Source organism: Chiloscyllium plagiosum, unplaced genomic scaffold (assembly GCF_037043375.1).
Source record: "Chiloscyllium plagiosum isolate Xiang-an unplaced genomic scaffold, Cpla_swu_hap1 HiC_scaffold_23, whole genome shotgun sequence".
NCBI classification, from domain to species: domain Eukaryota; kingdom Metazoa; phylum Chordata; class Chondrichthyes; order Orectolobiformes; family Hemiscylliidae; genus Chiloscyllium; species Chiloscyllium plagiosum.
In genome coordinates, this window is record NW_028270161.1 from 25,408,665 (window position 1) to 25,433,371 (window position 24,707).

A 24,707-nucleotide genomic window follows, 5' to 3' on the forward strand; every position below is an offset into this window, starting at 1 on the left:
TGTCCTTTGCCTTCGATGTGTTTCTCATTTCAAGACCTGTTGCTTTTCGTGCCTCAACAGTTGATAAAGATTGCTTTTGATGAAGAGGTGGCATCTGAAATGGTGGAATTATTTCGGAAACACATCCATAAGTTGAGGTACCCACAATATGTACATAGCACCTTTGCGTTCACTGTGGGTCAGTCACTCAAGCAAATTGTAGAGCCGAAACAGAAGGAGAAGAATCCATCGCTGAGGTGAGCTTGAGAAGGCATTTATAAATAATTGAGCCCAACTCTACAAGGGTAGCTTTCAGTAACAGTGCTATGTGCTTTGATATGATCTGCCGCCAAATCATAACCAGCTCTTATTTCACATTATTGACATCTAAAGATTGAAGAGCTCATCATTTGCTCAGCATTCCGTGACACAGGCAAGCCCCTGCTAACAGGGTTCCTGCCTGTGGTGGCATGTGAGGATGAGTGGTATTTAGCATGGATAGAGAAAAACCTGCACCTTCTATCCTGCAGCTGAGCATGGGTGTGTAATTCAACTCAAATTTGGAGTCCAGTAATTTAATGTATTATTCTTTATCCCCAAAACCTCTGTGTTGGTAACACCCACCCAAAAAAAAAGCCTGTACTGGTAACACTTCTGTAACAGCCGCATCTACCCAAAAATGTCTATATCGGCTCCTAAATAAACTCCTTCAAACCTCCGATGTCATGCCTTTGATCTACCTTCTCCTGCCGCCAGTCTCTGTCATTGCCTCTTCCACATCACCAAGCACAGTTGGCCCCTTCCACCATGCCCTCCACAAAAAGCTGCTTCCTACTCCTTGTTCTCCTTCGACTGTCATGTCCCCACCCACTTTTTGTCCTCTTGCACTTGGCTCATTCGTGTGCTCCGTAGTTCATCTGCTAGCACCTTATTATCTTCAAACAACTATTCTTATGCTCTGATTTCCATTCTTCCTCAACCTTTGTTCATCCAAAAACTGTCTTCGGCCCAATATCTCTGTGCTCACTGACCTATTTGATACTTGATTCTAAAAGATCTCTAGTTTACAATTCCCATTCTTAGTTTATCCATGGGACAATACATGTACATTTAGTTGGCTAAAAGCATTTAAATACGCCTCTCAGTGCCATTACAGGAGGGGCTCCTGAATTCCATGATGTTTGAGCCCAAAGGAAAGGGCTTAAACTCCATGGTGCAGGGCCTGTGTACTGTTCAAGAACTGACTGTGCGCTTTCCCATGCTTGATATGTTTTGAAACTTAAGGTGGTTTTTTTTCTGGTTTCTGAAGCAGTTATATGTGTTAATTAATCTCTTTCTATAATTCCTGGCACGTACATTGTCTTGGGTCTAGCAATGTTGACTAGGTACAGCATGCAAGGTCAGAGACTGTCGGACAAGCTCGAAGTTTGAATCAGACCGTTGCTATTTGTAGAATATTTTCAGTTAATTGAATACTAAAAATCAGGAGAAATCCAACCTTGTAAGTTAAAAGTTTTTCTGATTGTTCAGAACCATGTCAAAAAATATAATGAAGAATGCAAAGAAAACAATTGGACGACAGTATGTGACCAGAAAGAAATATACACCTCCGACCTGGGACCAGCGAACCACTCCCCCACATGGTGACAGCCTGGACCAAATCTCTGGTATGTAGTCAGTTTGTACTGGGTCCAGATTTTAGGAAATGTGTATAGTGTTTTGGTGGAGAGTGAAGATGCTTCTCATCGCATGAGTCCTACATTCTGTACTGTGCAATACTGAGAAGATGGTAAGGTGTTGGAGGGACTGTTTGAGGACGAGTAAACTGCTGAAGACATAGGCTGATAACGCACTGCTCTTTTTAGGAACAGAATGTTGCACAATCAGTGATGGGGGTAGAGAGGTGGGAAAGGCCAAATAAGTGTTTCACTGCTAAAGGGGCTTCACTGAGAGTGTTAGGGGAGGTACATTAAGGGAGCACTGCATAGTCAAGGGGAGCTGTACTGCAAGATTGCTGCTTTGTTTGGAGGTGCAGTGCTAAGAGAGCATTGCAGCTTTGGATTTGCAGTACACGAGGAGTACTAAACTATTGGGAAGTCTCTGCTGCTGGAAGCTTAGACTGTTGGAAAGGTCTCTTGCTTGAGTGTTGTACTGTTTGGAAGTCTCAATCACCAGGTTGCTCCCCCTCGTCAGAGGAGGGGCAGTATGGAGGGAGTACTGCACTGACCTCCTGACGATGCTGCATTCTTTGGGTCAACCCAGACCATGTAGCACGCACCATGTACCCTACATGTTGGTGCTACAGTGCTCCATGTATCTGTATTGAAGCTACTTATCTGCTTCCTCACTGATTTCAGACACTCCTGACACTGTTTCTGCTTGTAGTTTCAGAGGAGCTGGAGCAGAGTGCACTGACACTTTCTACCACCATTAGATCAGATAAATCTACCATGAGCCACATGGTAGAGCGAGCTTGTTGCCGTGACTACCAACGCCTGGGCTTGGGCACATTGAGTAATAGTCTGACCAGGTCGAAGAATGAGCCATTCCGAATAACTACGGTAAATCGCATGTACAGTGTTTGCAGGAGGTGAGTTTTCATAAAATCCCAAATAGGTTTGGACATTTTCAGGAATTATAATTTTGACGAATCAATTTCTAAGTTGCCTTGAATGAATAATAGAGTCATAGAGATGTACAACACAGAAATAGACTTTTGGGTCCAACCAGTCCATGCTGACCAGATATCCTAAACTAATCTAGTCCCATTTGCCAGCACTTGGCCCATAACTCTCTAAACCCTGCCTATTCATATACCCAGCGAGATGTCTTATGAATATTGAAATTATACCAGTCTCCTCCACTTTTTCTGGCAGCTCATTCCATATACACACCACCCTTTGCATGAAAAAAGTTGTCCCTTCGGTGCCTTTTAAATCTTTCCCCTGTCACCCTTTACCTAGGCCCTGTAGTTCTAGTTTCAGTGCAATGCAGAAATGTTTAATGGTTGCTTTTCAATGTTTCCTCATCTGATGTCAAAATACTCCAAAACATATCCTAGCATAAGAAATAAGATTGACATCCATTTGGTATGAAACTGCATTTGCTTTTGCCAGTCCTTTATTGGCTCAAATCCAGTGACTGAGAAACATCCATACAAGACTCAGTTATTATGCTAATTTCTTCCAAATTCTGTGATAGAAGGTGTGGAAGGTGTAGGGAGGATGTCAGGGGTAGGTTCTTTACCCAGAGAGTTGTGGGGGCATGGAATGCGCTGCCTGTGGGAGTGGCAGAATCAGAATCATTGGTGACCTTTAAGCGGCAATTGGATAGGTACATGGATAGGTGCTTAAGCTAGGACAAATGTTCGGCACAACATTGTGGGCTGAAGGGCCTGTTCTGTGCTGTATTGTTCTATGTTCTATGTGTCACAACCAGGAACCTATTCTACCTGAAGCTTCAGCAACACCCCTTGGTGATTTTAAAATATTTGAAACTGTATTCATTTCTAAATAGTACTTAAGTTTCTGACATTTCTCCTTGTTTGTTTTTCAGCATGGTTGAATATTGATAGATTGAGAAATCGATGAAATATCTAACTATTTGCACCACTACTGCATTGTCTTTTTCAGTGTGACAACTGTTTTTGTTTTTATCTTTTTGTTAACCCTTCTGTACTTTGTTTTCAACATATTTTTCTGATTCTATTTTGCAGCTGTCTTCAGGTTCTTGACATACTTCAACCTGTATTTCTTGATTTCTCAGTCCAGTTATTTCTAGAACACTTTGAATTGTTTTTTACTCCCTGAATTCCTGGAAAGTATGCCAACATAGTTGAGGCAAAGTGCTGAGATTTATTTAGAGTTCTGAGACGAGTGTGTGTAGGGGTTCAGGGAGAATTGGGACACTGGAGGGATGGCTCTTGGATTATTTCCTTGCTTGTGTATTTTTGTACAATGTTTAATGCCACAGTGGAGCAAGACACAAGTTTATGGGACTGTTGGTGGCTTGTGGTAATGTTGCTGCAAGAGTAATCCAGAGGTCTAAGATATCTGTGAACAGTGGTGTGCCACAAGAATGTGTTCTATATCCACTGCTTTTTAATTTGCATGTGAATATAGAAGGCACGGTTATCAAGTCTGAGGACGACACAAAAATAGGTCACGTGTTGGACAATAAATAAGATTATTTTGGAGTATAACAGGATCTTGATCAGATTGACTGATGGGCTGAAGAATGATAGATGGAGTTTAAGTTAGACAAATGTGAGGTGTTGCATTTTGGTAGCAATGGTAACGGTAGGGTCTGATCAAGCAAAGACCTGAGGGGTGCAAGTGAATAGTTTCCTCAAAGTGGAGTTGACCGGGTAGTGAATAAAGCATTTGCTAAAAAGAATCCAAAGATTCTACAAGTTTTAAATTAAAGGGAAAAGAGTAACTAGGGAGAGAATAGGGCCCCTTAAAGATCAGCAAGGCAGTCTGTATGTGGAGAAAGTGAGGTCTGCAGACGCTGGAGATCAAAGCTGAAACTTTATTGCTGGAACAGCACAGCAGGTCAGGCAGCATCTAGGGAACAGAAGATTCGACGTTTCGGGCACATGCCCTTCTTCAGTCTGTATGTGGAACCACTGGAAATGGGTGAGATTCTAAACGAATATTTCACAATTATATTTATTGTGGAGAAAGACATGGAAGCTCGGAACTTGGGGAAATAAATAGTGACGTCTTGAACAAAAATACATGTTGCAGAAGAGAAGGAGCTGGAGGTCTTTAAATGCATAAAGTTAGAAAAATCACTGTGACCTAATCAAATGTATCCCAGAATATTATGGGAAGTTAGGGAAGATATTTGTATCATTGATAGCCACAGGTGAGATGCTGGAAAACTGGAAGGTGGCAAATATTGTGCCGTTATTTAAGAAAAGCAGCAAAGAAAAGCCAGGGGACTATAGACTGGTGAGCCTAACATCAGTGGGCAAGTTGTTGGAGGGTATTCTGAGAGACCGGATCGATACACATTTGGAAAGACAAAGATTGATTAGGGATAGTCAATATGGCTTTATGTGTGGGAAATTGTGTCTCTCAAATTTGATTGAGTATTTTGAAGAAGTGACTATCAAGGAAAATGAAGGCAGAGTGTCAGACGTTGTCTACATGGGCCTTAGCAAAGCCTTTGACCAGGTTCCGCATGGTAGACTGGTTAGTAAGCTTAAATCGCATGGGATCCAGGCAGAGCTAGCCAAATGGGTATAAAATTGGCTTGATGGTAGGTGACAGAGGGTGTTCATAGAGGGTTGTTTTTCACTCTAGAGGCCTGTGACCAGCGCAAAGATCGGTGCTGAGTCCACAGTTGTTTGTCATTTTATATCAACTATTTGGATGAGAATATCAGGGATATGGTTAATATGTGTGCAGATAACACCAAAACTGGTGGATATAGGACTCTTGTGTTGTCAAACACAGAGAGCTAGGGGTGCAAGAACATAGTTCCTTGAAAGTGGCATCAGAAGTAGACAGGTGAGTGAAGAAGGCATTTGACATGCTTGCCTTCATTGGTCAGAGCATTGAGCACAGGATTGTGACATCATAATGCCGTTGGAATGAGTAGCTAACTTCAAATTCTTTGTTTCTGCTTTACAATCACCATGCTATCTATTCTGTGACTTAAACCCTAACCTGCTTGCTGTTATAGATAGCGAACTGCTACGCAGTACCTTTTTATTGAAAGCCTTCTGAAATTGTAAACTTAAATCAGCTACATTATCTCCGTTTTCTCTTTGTTCTAAAAATTCTTTTATAATTTGTACTTAGTACGTTTGCATTTTTGTTTTCTGCGTTTTTGTCTATTAAAGTCCTCCTATCTTTCCTACTAGTGAAGTTAACTGGATTATAGTTTCCTGGATACACTCGGGTCCCTTTTGAGGACTAACATTTTAAATATAGAAATTTTAATGGCTGTCTACTTGCCCCTAAAGCTGTTAAATTTCCAGGAATTTTTATAAACATGTCATTGTTTATCTGGGGTCTTTTTCCTAACCCTCAACATGCAGTGATGCAATCCATTCAGATCAGGGTCCCTATTTTTGATCAGCTTATCAGTTATCTCTGTCTCCAATCCTAAATGTTATACCTTTTGTAATTTCTTCTAATCTTATTACCACCTTACCTTCCACATAAGTATAGTGGTGCAGTAATTATTTGATCCTTGTGTTAATATTCTCAGTTTCTCTTGCGCAACCCTTTGTGTTCTTATATTTGTCTTGCGTTTTCTTCTGTTTGTATCTGTAGAATATATTTACTGTTCTAGTTTGTGCGCACAATTTTCCCTTGAATCTCTTCATACATCTATCTTTAGAACTCCAATACCTTTTTAAATATTTCCTATGGCTTTTCCATCTGTGTTTAAAATATTTTCCTAGTTTACCTTTCCTAGTCGGCATGGATGGCATAGTGGCTCAGTGGTTAGCACTGCTGCCTCACAGCACCAAGGACCTGGCTTAGATTCCACCCTCTGGCATCTATGTGGAGTTTGCACGTTCTCCACGTGGGTTTCCTCTGGGTGCTCCAGCTTCCTCCCACAGTCCAAATGTTCAGGTTAGGTGGATGCCCATGGTGTCCAGGGATGTGCAGGCTAGGTGAGTTAATCATGGGAATTGCAGGGTTGCATGGATAGGTTGAAAGGGTTGAGGGTGTTGGTCTGGATGACATGCTCTTCGGAGGGTCAGTGTGGACTTGATGGGCCAAATGGCCTGCTTCCACACTGTTCTATTCTGGTCCTCTCATCCTGTTTTCTTTCCCTATTAATTCTTATTGCTAATTTACCTCGTACTTGAAATGTCCCTTGTTTGTTCTGTCTTTTATCATTTTATGGTATTGCCTACATATTCTTCTTCCATTATTAGGCATTCAGTTGAGTATCCCATTTGTGTGACTGATCCTCCTCTATTCTTGGTCTCAATACATGTGGATTCTGTTACTATCATAATATTAGTCACTATGTTATCTGTAATTAACACAGCATTCACTCATAAACAGAGTTGTATGCACAAGTTAATCTGTGGCCCAGTATGAAGAAGTGGGAAGTTGCTGAACCTGAAGGCAGTGTCTCAATAATAGCATTAATGTGTGTGACAAGGCACAGGCTGTTGAGGTGCCAGCAGAATGCTTTTATCATTGGCTTCGTATTTTCTCATTACAGTTACCCCAGCCTCCTAATTATCCCCCAGACCATACAGGACAGTTTAATGCAGCGCATCTCACGGTGTTACAGACAGAACCGCTTCCCTGTTGTCTGTTGGCGGAACTCACGCACAAAGGCTGTGCTCCTGCGATCAGCTGGGCTGCATGGGAAGAGTGTCGTTGGCATTTTCAAGTCCCAGAATGCTCCAGCTGCAGGTACTAACCAGTATATCAGTGAGAGGGGGGGAATTCAGCATTACAAACCCTGGTGTTAGATGTTTTGAGCTAGTATTATTTGTGGGAGCGATACAAGCTGAAGGGGTAACCAAGAAAGTAGATGAGGGCAGTGTGATAGACATTGTCTACACAGACTTTAGTGAGTCCTTTTACAAGCATGGGATCTAGGGAGAGCCAGCCAATTGGATGCAAAATTGGCTTGAAGGTAGAAGACAGTGGGTGGTGGTTGAGGGTGGTTTTTCAAACTGGAGACCTGTGACCAGTGATGTGGTGCGGGTATGTGTGCTGAGTTCACTGCTATTTTTCATTTATAGAAATTATTTTAATGAGAATTTAGGAAGTATGGTTAGTAAGTTTGCTGATGATACCAAGATTAGCAGATTTTGAATAGACCTGTTGGACTATAACCTGGCGTTGTCTGACTTCTGATCTTGTCCACCTTGGTTCAACTCAAACAAGGGCCACATCATGGATGCACAGATTGCTGGTATAATGGACAGTGAAGAAGGTTATTTGGGAATATAGTGAGATCTTGATCAGTTGGGCCAGGTAGCTGAGTAATGGCAGATGGAGTTTAATTCGGATAAATGTGAGGTGTTTCATTTTGGTAGGTCAAATAAGAGCAGAACTTGCACAGTCAATGGTAGGCCCCTAGAGTGTGTTATACAACAAAAGATCTGGGGTACAGGTTCATAGCTCATTGAAGATGGAGTCACAGATGGTGACAAGGACTTTCGGCATCCTTGCTTTAATTGGTCAGAGTTGAGTTTAGGAATTGGGACAGTTTGTTGCAGCTGTACAAGACGTTTGGAGTACTGCATAGAGTTCTGGTCATCCTACTGTAGAAAGCATATTATTAAATAGAAAGAGTGCAGAAAAAAATTACTAGGAGCCTACCTGGACTGAAAGGTTTGAGTTATAAAAAGAGACTGGACAGGGTGGAACTTGTTTCTCTATACTACAGGACGTCTATAAAATTATGAGAGGCATAGATAAGCCAACAACTTTTCCCCATAGTAGGGGAGTCTGAAACTAGAGATTGTAGGTTTAAGGTGAGAGAGGAGAGATACAAAAGGATCCAGAGGATTTGTTGTTTCATGCAGAAGATGGATGATATGCCTCTGGAACAGGCTTCCAGAGGTAATGGTGGAAACGAGTACAATTTTGTCCTTGAGTAAACATTTAGACAGGTGTATATTTGGGATGGGTATGGAGGAATATAAACCAAATGCATGCAAGTGGGACTAGTTTAATTGTGATAACTGGGCAGCATAGACAAGTTGGGCCAAAGGGCCTGTTTCCATGCTGTAAACTTACATGACTCTATGACACGCACTAAATGGCTGTAAACAGTGGGAGTGAAGTGTGTTAATGTGTGGACATAGGGAGTGTGAATATTATAAACTGCAGGTATTATCTGAAGTGGCTCAGTGAAACTGGATATTGTAAACTAGAATCTGAGTATTACAGATTACAGGCAGATATAGGCATTGAAGATGTGTATGTTAAGTGTGAGGTGGTTAGCATTGCAGATTGTGGGAAGTGCGATTGTGGCAGTGAAAGGAATAGGTGTTTGGAAATTGGATAAGATACCAGTCTTTAGTCTGTTTAGTCCTGGATGATATAAAGCCACATCATGGATGCTAAGATTGGTGATACAGTGGACCAATCCATCCATCACCTGTTACATTACACCAATCTTTGGTTGCCGTTGCTTATCAGACGAGTCTACAGAATATAACAGGATATGGGTCAAGCAAAGGTTCCCTGAATATAACTGATCATGGAATGTTACTACATTAGGTGGTTTAGGGTTGAGGTGGTGTGGTCTGATGGTTTTGATTTGTGATTTTGTCATTTGTTTTGGTTGGTTTTTGAGTAATGCAGCTATGATTCAAATCTGTTAACTGCTGCTATTCATCTGTAATTAAGGAACGTTTACCAAGAAATATATTTTTCTGTTTCAGATCCTTCTCATTCGGACTCCTCCAGTTTAGCACAAGAAAAGTATTTCCAGGCAGTCATAAACTCCATGCCACATTATGCAGACACAGGTGGTCGCAACACTCTGGGCGGATTCACGTCTCACATGAACAGCTCAGGTTTGTTGTGTGTTTGAGAGATTTTTCTTACCAAGTAATCGAAAGATCTGAAGTCTGTGTATTTGTACCTGGTGGGCCTTGAGTTAAAAGATACCCAGTTCTGTGGTGAGTAGCAAGTCACTTTTAGAGTACCAATGCAGCACTGGTAATTTTACCTTATTAAACTGTTTCTAATTTTGGTGAGGCTTTTGAATTGCGTGCTTTGTGCCCTTTGATCCTGACCATGGCCAAGAATCCTCTTACTCACCTTGTGGCCATACCTCTTGTTCTTTAAATATTTCAAAGTAAACACTTTGCTCTTGAAAAAGTAAACTGAGGCTTTAGTTGTATCATCGAAAGGCAGAGTACAACAGCAATTGTATAAATCCCTTGGTTAAGCTACCATTGGAGTATTGAGTACCATCAGAGGAAGGGAGTGGAATTTTAATATATGTTCATTCCATGCTCCTCAGCTTGAAGGGTGACACTTAGGAAGTAGGTTAATCTTTTCTGGTCTGTTGTCAGCCAGCTCCCCCTCTGCTGATCTGCATTTTATCTGTTCGCTGCTCTGAGCTCTGTTGCATCTTGAAATTTCTTTCTATTCTTCTCCCAATGTCATAACGTTCCATGGTCTGTTATATTCGGGGAACCTTTGCATGACCTGTATCCTGTTATATTCTGTAGACTCGTCTGATAAGCAAAGGCAACCAAAGATTGGTGTGCTGATGAAACAGGTGATGGGTGGAAAGGAAGAAATACCGAACACTTTCAGTCGTGGAGGTGAGGATCAGTCTGAACTGCTATGGCATGTATACAATCAATACGAGCAACTTTGTAATTTATCTTTAAGATCTTTTCCCTTCAAAACTCATTATTTCTGAACCATATCTTTTATTTAAATTTCTTTCCAGTGGGAGAATGGGTGAGTGGAACTGCTGGACTGAACTATCAGTGCTTATACTTGTGCTGCTTTGTGCCTAATCAAACAGATGCCCTGTGTTCATTTGCCAGACAGACCACTGCACAACAGAGCGTGGGACTCTAATGGAGACCTGAGTGATGGGACAAAAGGATTTTTAACTGGGGAACATAATGGAATGTAATCATGTGATTTAACACACAGAAGGAAACCCTTAAGCTCATTGTAACTGCACCTACTGTGCTATGCCAGAAGAAAGGGAATGGAAAGATTGCTTTATTCCATCCCCCAATTCTTCTATTGGCTGTGCCTGGTTCAACAAGTCGACGTCAGCCTCTGTAGAAACCACCATGTCCAGAAATTCTTTGTAGGCAAAAGTGAGGACTGCAGATGCTGGAAATCAGAGTCTAGATTAGAGTGATGCTGGAAAAGCACAGCAGGTCAGGCAGCATCCGAGGAGTAGGAAAATCGATGTTTCGGGCAAAAGCCCTTCATCACGACTGAAATTCTTTGTCCCTGTTTCAAGCATACCTTGAGTGCAGAAAGATTGGATGTTTTATAACAATGTTGTACTGGTGCCTGCCTTAAGTCGAGCCTTAACTATCACTGTAGCAATTATAGAAAGTGCTTACTTTGATACTGGCTTATGTTACAAGACTATCCTTTGACGATTGGAGTTTGTCTAAGTTTGCGACCTGCAATATCACTGACATCTGTATCTTCTTTGCATTTCATAGCTCTGGTTCAGAAGTAAAAAACCAAATATATCAATGATGGTACTATGTTAGGTGGTTTAGGCATTTTGATTACAATGCAAACATTGAGCATTACTACTCATGTCCAAAGGCCTGAGAGGAGAATGAAATTTGCATTTGTTTGGTGAATTAGAATGCTTAATTTCATTGACCAGTGATGAAAAATAAAACTCTTCTGGCCATAATCCCAGTTTTATTTTTCTCTCTTTTGATTAGTTTTACATGTCTCTAAGTATGAGCTGAACTCTGAATTCCTGTCATTTCTGCTCTGAATGTGCTGGACACTTTGTCCTTCCTTTTGTGACTCTGGTGTTCATTCCCTTATGAAGTTGCTGCATAAAATTTACAGTTATATCAGGATATCCACATATTTTGTGTAAAACTTCATACTAGGTCGCTCTGTTTATTGTGATGAAAGCCAAAAACAAAAAATCCAATCCATGGTACAGAACATTTCTCTTGTGACATAAATTTCACCCTTTGGCAAATGCATGTTCCTCTGGTTTTCCTTAACGCTCTCTGACCACTGGCATTCTACTATGAGGCTTACAAGTTAACTGATTAAGACTTTTGCTAAAATCTTACCAATCAGAACAATTCTTTTGGGGCTATCTTGTATAGATAGTGAATAATTGTGATACCTTTAAATCCCTGGGAAATGGTTTATTGAACCCATGCACTGTGATACAATACTGGACTGTGATGGGTAACTATGTACCTCTTCAAACACATTAATAGATTTGAGAAATATTGATGGGCATATGAATGGTATGTGTTGGATGGTAATGTGTGTTACTGTATTTTGTATATCTGAGTGCCAGTGTTCTGCTAACACGCTGTAGTCAGTTTTCAATGTGCGTGGTACCAGGCTAATAGGATTCACCGTGCTTTGGACCAAACTGCAGTGATTCTTCAGTCTGCTCGGTCTCAGACTGTAGTGGGTTTCACTGTGCTCAGTTTCTGATTGTAATTGGTTTCAGCGTGCCCTGTATCCATTTGTGTATCCTGAAATTGGTTGCAGTTTTGTTAAATGTGCCCTGGACCAGTCATTTGAAAGTTTTGGTATGCCTTGTGCTAGAATGTAATGGCTTTCAAGGTGCCAGGCCAGCAGCCTATGGTGGGTTTCAGGGTGCCAGGCAGCTGATTGTATGACAGGAAATTCTATTAGAGATATTGCCTTCCCTTTTCTACTTGTCCCTTTCCTACAAAGTGCCCTGAGTCAGCTACTCTTGTTTATCCAAATTTACTTTTGGCTAAATTTAATACTACTGCTATAACTTCTTAAATAGGTACCCATGTGCTACTATATATCATTCAGATACATTGTGCAGTTAGAAAATCAGAAATGACTTGGTTCATAAACCTCTGTGGCTACGGCATTCTTTAAGCTGAATGGCATCACTGAATGATGTAACAAACTTGAATCTTTCTTTATCACTTGATGTTATTGGCTCTTGTCAATGCACCTTTAATAACGCTCTTAGGATTGGCACTGCCTCAGTCGTTTCTATTAATGTAGGCTTCCAGCATGGAATCTAACTGTGTGACATTTTATGTTTCAATAACCTGTACAGAGTCCATCTGATCACTCCGGTTTAGAAACTAACATTATCAGTGAATTCCAGCTGCTTCAACTTGGTTCAATCAAGTTCACCATGTTCTGAATCTGTTTCAACCTGAGCCTGTTTTCCACGGCTCAGCCAGCAACGATGCTGTTCTATACATCCTGACTCTTTCAAGTCCATATCATGGCTCGTTGTGCATCCAAGTATATCTCTACAATTACTGTATACTTCCACAATGTCTTACAAGATTCTCTCATTCTCCTTTCTCTAAATTCAAGAACAGTGTCTACCAGTCTCAAAATTGCTGTTAGCCAATCAAACTGTAGGAGGGTTGGTTTGAGAAATGTGTACCTCTTTCTAGCTCACTCTTATTGTATGTCATTTTCCAGGTTTCTTACCAAACACACCGGTTCATCCTCATTCTCTTCCCTATGATAACACATTTTCAGAATGTTTGTGATATTACTGATTCATTTTCCTAAGAATGTTTATCAGATAAGTTGTTTTCTAAACAAAATGAAAAAATTTACTAAATCCAGAAGATTCATTTGAGGAATCTCTGGTAGCAAATAGTAAAACACCCCATTCTTTGCCCTAACTCAGTCAGCATTCATGACAGTACACCTTAATCATGGTTTTGAGAGTCTGATGGGATCTCACCAAAGCTCCCTCTGTTTGTACATGATACACATTTGTTTTCTACCCAATCTGTTAATCTCTTAGAAAACTTTAGCTAACAAGTTAGAATCCTGATTAGATTGTATCTCAATTAGTAGTTTAGATTAGATTAGATTAGATTACTTACAGTGTGGAAACAGGCCCTTCGGCCCAACAAGTCCACACCGACCCGCCGAAGCGCAACCCACCCATACCCTTACATTTACCCCTTTAACCTAACACTACGGGCAATTTAGCATGGCCAATTCACCTGACTCGCACATTTTTGGATTGTGGGAGGAAACCGGAGCACCCGGAGGAAACCCACGCAGACACGGGGAGAATGTGCAAACTCCACACAGTCAGTCGCCTGTGTCGGGAATTGAACCCAGGTCTCTGGCGCTGTGAGGCAGCAGTGCTAACCACTGTGCCACCGTGCCGCCCACACGGTTTTGAGCTAAAAAAAACTACAGTAACGTTTCCACTAGCAGCCTAGTTGTAATTATCCTCAAAAGAATAGCTTCTGGAAAACTGATTTTCATATCCGTATTGTAAGGATATATTGTTATTCTGCTTTCATTTTTGGTAATGGTCCTACTCACTCTACTAATATTCAATTAAATGATTCTTCTAAAACTGGCATGGATATCAAAGGTGTCATTTTATAACCTTCTGACGTTTCCCTCCAACCAAGGCTGGTTTACAGAACTGCGCTATGTTTTCATGAAGTCTTGGCCATGCAAAATACCTGTTTATTGATGCCTACATTTTCTGTGTTCCTTCTTGTCCATGGGAATTTCATGTGCTACACAAATTGTCTCCTTAAGGTATTTGATGAATAGTCATCAATTCTTCATTCCCAGATCTGCGAGGATGTCTCCACTTCCGTCCTCCTTCTCTTCTCTTTCCTTATCTTTCTGTTATCTCTAGTTTTTTCATTCTCTCCCCTGAATAAAGCTGCTTTGACCATCCTAAGGATTCAGTCTGCTGGGTACCTGATTTCTCTTGTATTTCTGCTAAGGCTAAACCCAAGTACTGAGCTACCACCTCAATTATTTTTGCCAGGCAATTCCACCTCCAGTTAACCCACCAAGACAATCAACCTGAGCTTTGAAAGTTCCCTTAATATTGCTAGGGACAACTCTGCTATCTATATCCCATTTCTTCAATGAACCTTGTATTTTTCAGCTATTTGTGTGTTGCTAATGCAATACCATATCAAATCCTTATTTCTTTTTTTTAAAAGCAATCCCAAGTGTTATGACACGAGGTAAACCCCTCTGCTAATTTAAGCCCAACACACAGAGAAGCTCACCTCACGCCGTAATCTGTTAAATTTCGAGAGGCAAAGAACACTATCTCCGATCTCACTATTTAAAGTAGAAATTAAAAGTTTTATTCTTTAAGTCCAAAAGAAAATACTAGATAACTATTTTCAACTCCTTTCTCTTAAACCTATCTTTTACCTCTCACTCTGTAATTCTGGTCTGATTTTTTAAAAAAAATCCCGATTAAGATTTACAAAAAAGGGTCGTCTTTTCTTCGGTCTTCTGGTGCACAACTTTTCTTATAGACAGGTACCTTTCAGAGAGCTGTTTGGATAGAGGTCTGTACTTGTTGGTGCTTGGTCGCTGTTAACCCTCTAACCATTCAAAATATTCAGTTTTATACCCCAAAACATCAGATCGTTTCATTGGTTTGATATCATCAAAAGACTAAATTCAATTTTAATTGGATTTTGTTTCTGGGCCATAATTTAAACTGGCCAAATTTGAATTTGTTTTTGTACCATGGCAACACAGAATCAGCGATTTGTGTCAACCAAATGTTCCATTTTTAAATTGTTCAGCACACTCTGCTTTCAGTCAGTCCTCACCTGCTTCCCCTCTGTCTTAAAGGTACAATGCACACCTCTACCTTCATAACATAAGTGAGCCCTAAATATTTGTTACTGGTGCAGTGAACTGGAATTTGAGTCCTGCTGTTCCTGGAGTAATCACAACATTTAATGATTTTATAGAAGTGTGCAAAATTCCCCACTTTGAATCTTTTTTAACTCAGATTGATGGCACACACCAAGCTTCTGTATTAATGATTATTTATTGCAAATGAATAGTTTCTAGCTATGAGTATACAATTATGAATTGTCAACATATAGCCCTACTAGTTAAAACTCTCATTCCCACCCTTTTCAAACTCCCTTAACATACAGATACAGGCAGAAACAGAGTATCAAAAAGCAGCATGGGTGTTATGGACAGAGAGAAGACTGGAAAATCAATTCAGTGACCAATGTTCATAGAGTTCACTGAGATGATCGTTTTGGCTTGTCAGGGTGGGCTTCTGGATCTTCCTATGCCAGGTACTTGCTTGCAGGAGACACAGGTTACAGGTTCACACTTGCACAGTCTCTGACTTCCTAGTTAAGAGCAATAGCTTACAGCAAGTAATGATGGGATGTAAACTGTCTTTGTTTGGGCTTGAGGTGGCTTTTACTGCAGAGGAAACGGGAGTTGCTTCCCTCTTGCAAGTCTGATGATATCTTACTAAGTATTCACATCCACAAGTTGTTCAGCTACATGGGAGCTGATCACTAATTGTTGGTAGGCAGGTGGTTTTTGCCATCAATAACCAATCTGTAATCCACAGACTAATTAACTAGGTGTTGTCAGCTGAATCTACCTTCATGCACAGACCAGTACAAATGGCTCCATTTCATCTGTAGTAATCTCCAACATTGTTTTAATAAACAACATTACAAATGTTGTTTACAATGAATGTCAGGTAACTTGTTTTAAAAAGTGTAATAATCCTCTCCGTAATCTTTTAGTTTTTAACAGTCTTTTCCCATTTCAGACCATGAGTAGTAATATAGAAAATGATATACATAGTCTTTACACTGCAGTGCATTTCAATGTACCCTGCACCATACTAAAGTGGATTTCAGTGTGCCTAGTACTTGACTGTAGTGCATTTGTGTGAACAGTACCAGATTGTACTAGTTTTCATCGTGCCCATTGCCAGACTGTAGTGCATTTCACTGTACCACTACTGACAGTGATGGATTTATTCTGTGCCCACTATCTGCTTGTAATGAGTTTTGTTGATGTCACTAAGTTATTGTAACAAATGTTTAAATGGAGAGAGATATGGCTGTCCAGTAACTGTAATACAAAGGCAAAGCTTGGGAGGTGCTGTACATGCTTTGCAATCTAAGCACTGATAAAGAGTGTGTTAACATTTCAGGTTGATAAACTTTCTTTCAGAGCTCCACACTGTGTGATATGTTTTTAGCTAAACTGGTTGATGCCTAATGACTGTTGTGCATTCTCACATGTGTTATTGTCATCTTGTGCTCTCATATTCCTGGAAGAAGTTATCAAATTTTTTTTCTTGTGCTGTGCCTTCTCAATGTTAGGTCACAGTGGCAGGGTTATCACTCTGGCAAATCCGAGGGCCATAGCGAAGGGGAGAGAAAGCCCTCAAGGTATTGTGTGTTTAAGCACAAGGAAAGTAACCATTTTGAAGCTTGTGTTTTAGAAAGCTAACACCAAGAATAACACAGATATTAACCTGTTACCGCCTGTATTAACTGAGACCATTTGCTGTACCAACCTTATCTTCTATTCCACTCACCTAACTAACTTATGATGTGAAGATGCTGGTGATGGACTGGTCTGGACAAAGTCAAAAATCACACGACACCGATTTATAGTCCAATAGGTTTATTTGAAATCACAAGTTTTCGGAACCCCTCCCTGCTCCTTCCTCAGGTAGGTGCCTGTAAAAACATAGTTTCGAATAAACTGTTGGACTGTAACCTGGTGTTGTGAGATTTTTGACTAACTAACTTAGTTATACCTTTCAGCTTTTACTGAGTGAGTGAACTGATGTGAACATTAATCTCTCAATGACCACCGCTAGGATAAGTTTTCCGTATTTGTGTTCAACTGTCCTTGTAATATGAATAATATATTAAAGCTTGTATCGGTAAACACCAACTCATGACCAGCCTTTTCTTCCCCATGTTAACATTCCCTCTTATCAATTGATTTATATTGAAAATTGCCTGCATAAATTTATTACTGTAATTCCACCTTCTTGCCAGTGGAGGTGATAGAGATGCATGATTTATACCCCAATTCCTCAGTCTGTACTTCAGGAATGCTGTAAGTTCCTTGCTGCTAATGTTAATGTTGTAATTTATTGTATTTCATTATGAAAAATATTGGAAAATAACGTATTAATGTATTGAGTTTTCATCTTAGTGTCATCAATGAGATTTGTGTATATTTGTACAGTTATTGCCCTGCCCTCGAAATCTGCTTCACTGGCAGACTGTTTGCTCAGTTAAACAATATTTATGACACAAACTGATTGTTTGGTCCAAATGTTTCAAGCCTTTATTCGTTTTTCCTCCTTTCACTGTTCCTTATCTGCATTTATCAGGTTTCCCATAAATGCATCAGTGCTGTTATCTCAATTACTCCTTGTGATAATTAGCTTTGTATTCTAACTACTCTCTGTTAAAGATATTTCACCTGAATTTTCTGTTGGATTCCTGGGCCATTTTGATTTTATTTTATGATTTCTTGTTGTGTCTTCATGTGAAAGTGTCATTTCTACATCTATCCCCACCCAATCTTTCCATAATCTTAAAAACTGTAGTCAGGACACTCTTTAGTCATCTTCATAAAACGACTCTCCGACATTTTCTATCTTTCCCGATTGAGGTATAATATGGCCTCTCAATTCTCTTATCAACATTTTTTTTCTGAGCACTCACCACATATGGTTATGGAGACCAGAACTGCTCTCCAGATCTAAGTATGGTTCATCCAAGGTTCTGTGCAACTTTACTGTGCCTTCACTATTCTTAATTCATGAATAGATCTACCTGAGTATTTGTTTTTATGGATTTGGTAACCTAAGTTAATTTAGAATTTATATTGAAAATCAGTTAGTAGCGATGGGACTTAATAGCAACTCGTCAGATTCCCAATTAAGAGTGTGTCAGCAATGTGATGATTCCCAGAAACTATTCAACCCATGTAATTAAGCTGTCTTTAGAGATTCAGAAAATCTAGAACAGATTGAAGATCAATAACTTGAGAAGTGCAGATTACACCGCTAATTGTAGAGTCAGAAGAGGTATCACTGAACTTATAAATAAAAATGAAAGTATGGAGTGTAGAACATAGATTAAGAAAGTGAATGAACACTGATACAACTTTGAAAAACAGAAGCCCATTATTCATTCATGAAATATGGGCACCACTGGTTAGATCAGTATTTGTTGCTTATCCCTACAATGAGCAGTCTTGTTCAACTGCTGCAATTCATGGCGCGATGTGGGGGATTTGTACACCTACAGTGCTGCTAAGCATTAAGAATTTTGAACTATGCCAATGAATGTTTATATAATTCCAAGCTAGCTGATGTGTGGCTTGGAGAGAAACTTGCAATTGATTTTGCTCTTGAGATTTGATGGAGCTGCAACACACTCCTGTCTTGTGCCTTGGAGATGGTGGACAGGCAGTGGGGAGTAAGGAGATGAGTCACTGAACTGCTGTTGTAGCTGCAGTATTTATACAGATAGTCCAATTTTAATTAGTGCTCACTGCCAGGATGTTGATAGTGGGACATGGTGTTGAAGACGTTAAATGTCAAAGAGAGAGATGTTGTATCTTCATCTCAGTCTTCAATGACCTACTACTTCCTCTGAAATTGTGTACCCTGGTTCTCGCATCATGAGTAAGAGAACATCATATTTGCATCCATCCTGTATGTTCTGTATAGGTTTGAAGTTTAAATGCGATCTCCTCTCAATCTTTGAAATTTTAGTAAAGAGATTCAATTTCCTCAATCTCTCCACATAAAACTATCTTGGGGATTAATATTTTGAGCCCTTGTTGAAATCCTGCTGTAGCAATTATAATCTTCCCCAGAAAAGAAGACCAAATCTTTTCACAATACAGTAGCGCCTCGACATACGAACGACCCCGTTCACGAACAAATCGGTTTACGAACAGCATTGTGCATAAAAATTTGCTTCAACATACGTACAAAATTCAAAATACGAATGAAGGTACGAGCAGTTCGTCTTTGGCGCGTGCGCTGTGAACCCTATCCGAACAATGGGAAAAATTGATTCAGTTCGCGAACTTTTCGGTTCGCGAACCGGGTCCCGGAACGAATTAAGTTCGTAAGTCAAGGCGCTACTGTATTCTAGATTCTAGCTTCATCAAGACTCTATACAACTGTGACATCTTTACTTATGTACTCGAATCCCTTTGAAATGAATATAAGTGTGCCGTTTGCTGCCTTAATTGCTTACTACAGCGATATGTTTGTCGTGACACACTGACAAGGACGTCCAGATCGATTTGGACACCTGCACTTCCCAGCCCCTCACTGTTCAAGAAGTATTTTCCCTTTTTTTTTCCTACTGAAGTGAATAACTTGATACTTATTCACACAATATTCCATCTGTCATGTACATGCTGAGTCACTTAGTTGTCCAAGTTCTTTTGAAGCTAACTTGCATTCCCAGCCAGTTTTGTGACATCAGTAAATTTGGAAATCTTACAATTGGTGCCCACGTACAAATCGTTTGCATAGGTTCTGAGCAGTTGTGAATCTTGTACTCACCCTTCTGGCACCCCACTTGTAACAATCTGCCATCTTAAGAATGATCTTTTAACTGTTTGCAACTTTCTGTCCATTAAGCAATTCTAAATCCACAGTACATTTCCCAATCCCACAATTTAATTTTATTTATTATGTTCTATTTGGGGCTTGAGCAGATGACTTCGGAAGATCCAAATAAACCGCATCCACTAGTTCTCTTTTGATATGCTACAAGCAGCATCCTTAAAAAAAAATTTCCAAGTTTGTCAAACATGATTTCTTTTGACTCTACCAAAATTTGCTATTGTTTCCTAAATATTAATTTATCACATCCTTTATATTACATTCTAATGTTATATGGAAAGTAGGTAATATAGCATCCCCATTGAATAAGGGAGGGAGACAGATAACAGGAAACAGTGGACTGTTAGTCTGAGGGAAGGGGGTTAAGGACGTTATAACTGGACAATTGGAAAATCCCAAGGTAATTGGGAAGAGTCAGCATGGATTTGTGAAAGGGAAATTCTATTCAACCAAATTATTGGAATTCAATGAATAATGTGCTGTGGATAAAGGGGAACCCTGTGAGGTGTTGTCCTTTCATTTCCAGGAGAAATTTGACAATGTTCCAGAAAGGTTATTATGCAATGTAGGAGATCATGGTCTAGGGGGAAACGTACTCGTGTGGATAGAAGATTTATTTCTGGCAGTCAGAGTCTAGATGAATGGCTTTTTTTCAGATTGACAGAATATGATGAGGGTGGGATCTGTGTTGGCACATCAAATTTTAAGAATGTATATCACTTGACTTAGATGAAGGGATTAAAGGCTGGTAATACCCAAGTTAGGTAGGAAAGTATGTTGTGAGAATGGCATAGCACGAATGCAGACTGATCTAGGTTGAGTAGGCAGGCAAATATCTGACAAATGGAGTACAATTTAGGAAAATGTGATGTTAACTTTGCTGGGAAGAATAAACTAAAGTATTATATATGAGGTGAATAACTTCAGAATTTCGAGGTGCAGTGTGATCTGGAACACGAGACATAAAAAGTACTTAATGAAACAAACAAATTGAATATTATCCTATGTTATGAGAAGAATTGGGCATAAAAATAAGGAGGTTATGCTTCAGTTGTACAGGTATTGGTGAGACCATATCTCAATACTGTGTAGTTTTGGACCCCTTATTTGAAGAAAGATGTAAATGATTGGAGGTGGTTGAAAGGTTTACTAGGTTGATAACTGGAATGAGCAGGTTTTCTTATGAGGAAACAATGGACAGGCAGAGCTTGTTTTTGTTGGAGTTTGGTAGAGCTAGAGGTGATTTGATTATTTAACAAAATGGTCATATGGATATATGGCACAGAAAAGGCCCTTTGGCCCATTGTGACTGTGCCAGTCAAAAAAAACACACCTAATATTCTAATCCCATTTTTCAGAATTTGTCTCATAGCCTTGTATGCCTAAGGATAGCAAGTGCACATCAAAATACTACTTAATACATAAGATCCTAAACAGTCATGACACAAATTCACAATCTCATTGCCCTTGTCTGAAAGGAAGAGAGCATGCCAGGAGATCTGAGACCATAAGATATTGGAGCAGAATTAGGCCATTTAGCCCTATCAGCTTTGCCATTTGTTTTTCAACTCCGTTTTCCTGCCTTCTCCATATAAACTCTTGATTCCCTTACTAATGAAGAAATCATCTGTCTTTGTCTTCTGTCATTGTCTTCTGTCAGTGGCTTGACCTTCACAGCCATTGTTCCTGCTTAACCTACTTCAGCATTAGCAGCTGAGTCAGGTTTTGTTGCCTCTGCTTGCCTCAGATCTTTTCTGGGTTTAATGGAGAAGAAATTGTTGAAAGTATGAAGGTGATATTTCCTTAAGGCTTATCCCATTAACTCTAGTGTTAACTTTCAAACTTTGTCTGAAATAAAACGTTAAGAATTGTTTTCCTATTTTTAAAGCGTTTCTTAATTTTGTCCTCCAAGAGAATATAAATAATTCTAATTCAGAAAAGTGGAGACATTAACAAAGCATTCATAGTTGTATGAATTCTCATGATTGGAACAGCATTTTGGAACCTTGGTGATTCATTGTTGAGCTTTAAGTGCTCCACAAAAGTCCCACTCCAACATTGTGTAATCTGCAGTTACATCTCTCATTCTCACCACCTGTCTGCTCCATAGTGTCTGGGTCCAGATCCATAGCCCTGCACCGCACTGAGACAGAGAACTGGAGTGAATGATTCTGACGATTTCACTGCATTCTTCATTTATGGTAATTTGAGAAGTGATAACTGAAAGATAATAGTTTTATTTCTTTCTCTTCTAGGAAAATGGGGAAGCATTCGAGGCAGTGGACGACTCAGTGCTTATTCCCTAAATTTAGATGTAGGAGTCCGGCTTGCAGGCAAAGAAACGTTGTCTCCACAGGCTAATGGGGGCCCATCAGAGTCTCATTACTTGCGCCAGTCACGCGCAGGCTTGTACATTATTGGAGAAAAGTCCCAGCTAAAGGTGTGTAATATGAAAAGCTAAATACTGTGGATGCTGAACAAACACAGAAAATGTGAACCCTCGGCAGGTCTGGCACTGTGGAGGGAGAAATATAATGTTAATGTCCCTAACTGTGGGCCAGGAGGCCTGGGTTCAAGACCTACTTGCCACAGAGTTGTTAATAGCCCCTCTGAAGAAGTAGATTTTTAAAAACAAAGACAAACATGATTTCTTCAGAATTGAAAGGAGCTCAAAGGAGTGGTGAGGAACGGACAGTGTGGAAGTCCAGTGCAAAAGACAAAAAGGGTTGCTAATTGCAATGAAAGAGAAATAGAGCTGTCAAATGGCTATTAATGAGCGTGTGACAGGGGGAGAAAACTGGGTCCTCTCTGCTGAGTACAAGTTCTTTAAGGTCCAAATCCCTGAATATCTGGTTTGTCCCAGAATTTACTTGGTCTTCAGTAAAGCCTTCAACAAAGTTCTGCATGGTAGACGAATTAATGAAGTTGGGTCACATGGGATTCAGGATGAGCTTGCTAATTGGATACATAATTGGCTTAATGGCTGGAGATAGTGTGATGGAGGAGGTTTGTTTCTTGGACTGGAGGCCTGTCACCAGTGGTGTTCAAAAGGGATCGGATCTGGATCCTCTTTTATTTGTCATTTTTGTAAATGATTTGGATGAGAATATAGAAGGCATGGTTAGGAAGTCCGTGGGCAACACCAAGACTGATGGCATAGTAGACGGTGAAGAAGTTTTCTAAGATTACGAAGAGATCTTGATGAAATGGCCAATGGATTTAAAAATGGTAGATGGGGTTCGATTTGGATAGATGCGAGGTATTGTCTTTATTCCTCAGTCCTTTGAGTTTAGAAATTATGTTGAGGTCATATAGGGCATTGGTGAGGCCTCTGTGTCCAGTTCTGGTTGTTCAGTTATTAGAAAGCATATTATTAAACTGGCGAGGGCTCAGAAGAGATTTACCAGGATGTTGTCTGGGTGTGGAAGGTTTGAGTTATAAAGAAAGGCTGGATGGACTGGGACATTTTCACTGGAGCATAGGAGGTCGAGAGGTGACCTGACAGAAGTTTATAAAATTATGTGTGGTAGAGATCGGGTTAATGGTTGGTGTCTTTTCCAAAAGATGCGAGATTTCAAGACTCGGCATATTTTTAAGGTGAGAGGAAAAGATGGAGAAAAGATCTGAGGGGCAAAGTTTGTACACCTGTTGGTTTGCATGTAGAATGAACTTCCTGAGGAATTGGTGGATGTGGGCACAATTGCATCATAACATGCCTGGACAAGTTGATTAAAAATATTTTTAAAATCCTTTGAACAGGGAGCAAAACAAGATCCATTACAACAGTGGGAACTTGTCCCCATTGAGATAACTGATATCCGACATGTAAAGACCAGCTTTAAGAAGTTAATGAAGGCTTGCTTGCCAAGTTCTGCACCCGTTGATCCTAATCAGTCCTACTACCGTTTGTTGGAGGAATCTGAATGGCTCTCTCAGGTATTTCAGGGCACTCCCTCCTAACCTGACTGCATCCTCTCACCTGCCCTTTCCTAACTTATGCCTGATCTCTTGTCCCCTATCACTTTCATCCTCTCATTCTCCTTTTACCCTGCTCTCATCACTCTATTTTCTTGTTGCTAGCTGCACCGGTTGCTCCAGGTCTCTGTATTGATTGTCGAGTTATTGGACAATGGATCCTCGGTGCTGATCAGTCTGGAGGATGGCTGGGATGTAACCACTCAGGTACCTGCTGTCAGTTATCAAACTTTGTCCTGCAGACTTAATATAAAAAAAAAGGCTTCACTGAGTGATTACCTCTGCATGTTGTAATTTTTCTGCATTTGTAAGTAAAAGGAATATCGAGTTTTGAGAAGATTGAGGTTCTGGATGTAGATTTGCTCGCTGCGCTGGAAGGTTCATTTTCAGAAGTTTCATCACCATACGAGGTAACATCTTCAGTGAGCCTCTGGATGAAGCACTGGTGGTGTAGCCTGGTTTCTATTTATATGTTTGGCTTTCCTAGGGTTGACATCATTTTGCTGAGGTGACATCATTTCCTATGGTGATGTCATTTTCTGTTCTTCTCAGGTGGTGGTAAATGGGATCTGGGTCAATGTGCTTATTGATAGAATTCCAGTTGGAATGCCATGCATCTAGGAATTCTCGTATGTGTCTCTGTTTGG

The 24,707-nt window shown here is 40.1% G+C and overlaps 1 protein-coding gene across 2 annotated transcripts in view; it reads left to right on the forward strand.

Annotated features, from left to right (window-relative positions):
* sbf1 (SET binding factor 1) overlaps positions 1-24,707 on the forward strand; it is a 200,780-nt gene that overhangs the window by 149,955 nt on the left and 26,118 nt on the right. The window contains exons 24-33 of one of the 2 annotated variants that reach the window (XM_087999478.1): positions 61-236; positions 1,510-1,646; positions 2,365-2,569; positions 7,177-7,373; positions 9,362-9,496; positions 10,160-10,255; positions 16,790-16,858; positions 22,341-22,525; positions 23,845-24,021; positions 24,166-24,267. In XM_087999478.1, coding sequence (XP_087855604.1) covers positions 61-236; positions 1,510-1,646; positions 2,365-2,569; positions 7,177-7,373; positions 9,362-9,496; positions 10,160-10,255; positions 16,790-16,858; positions 22,341-22,525; positions 23,845-24,021; positions 24,166-24,267 — 1,479 coding nt within the window. The remainder of the gene's footprint in view (positions 1-60; positions 237-1,509; positions 1,647-2,364; positions 2,570-7,176; positions 7,374-9,361; positions 9,497-10,159; positions 10,256-16,789; positions 16,859-22,340; positions 22,526-23,844; positions 24,022-24,165; positions 24,268-24,707) is intronic. The other variant, XM_087999479.1, reaches the window with a different exon arrangement.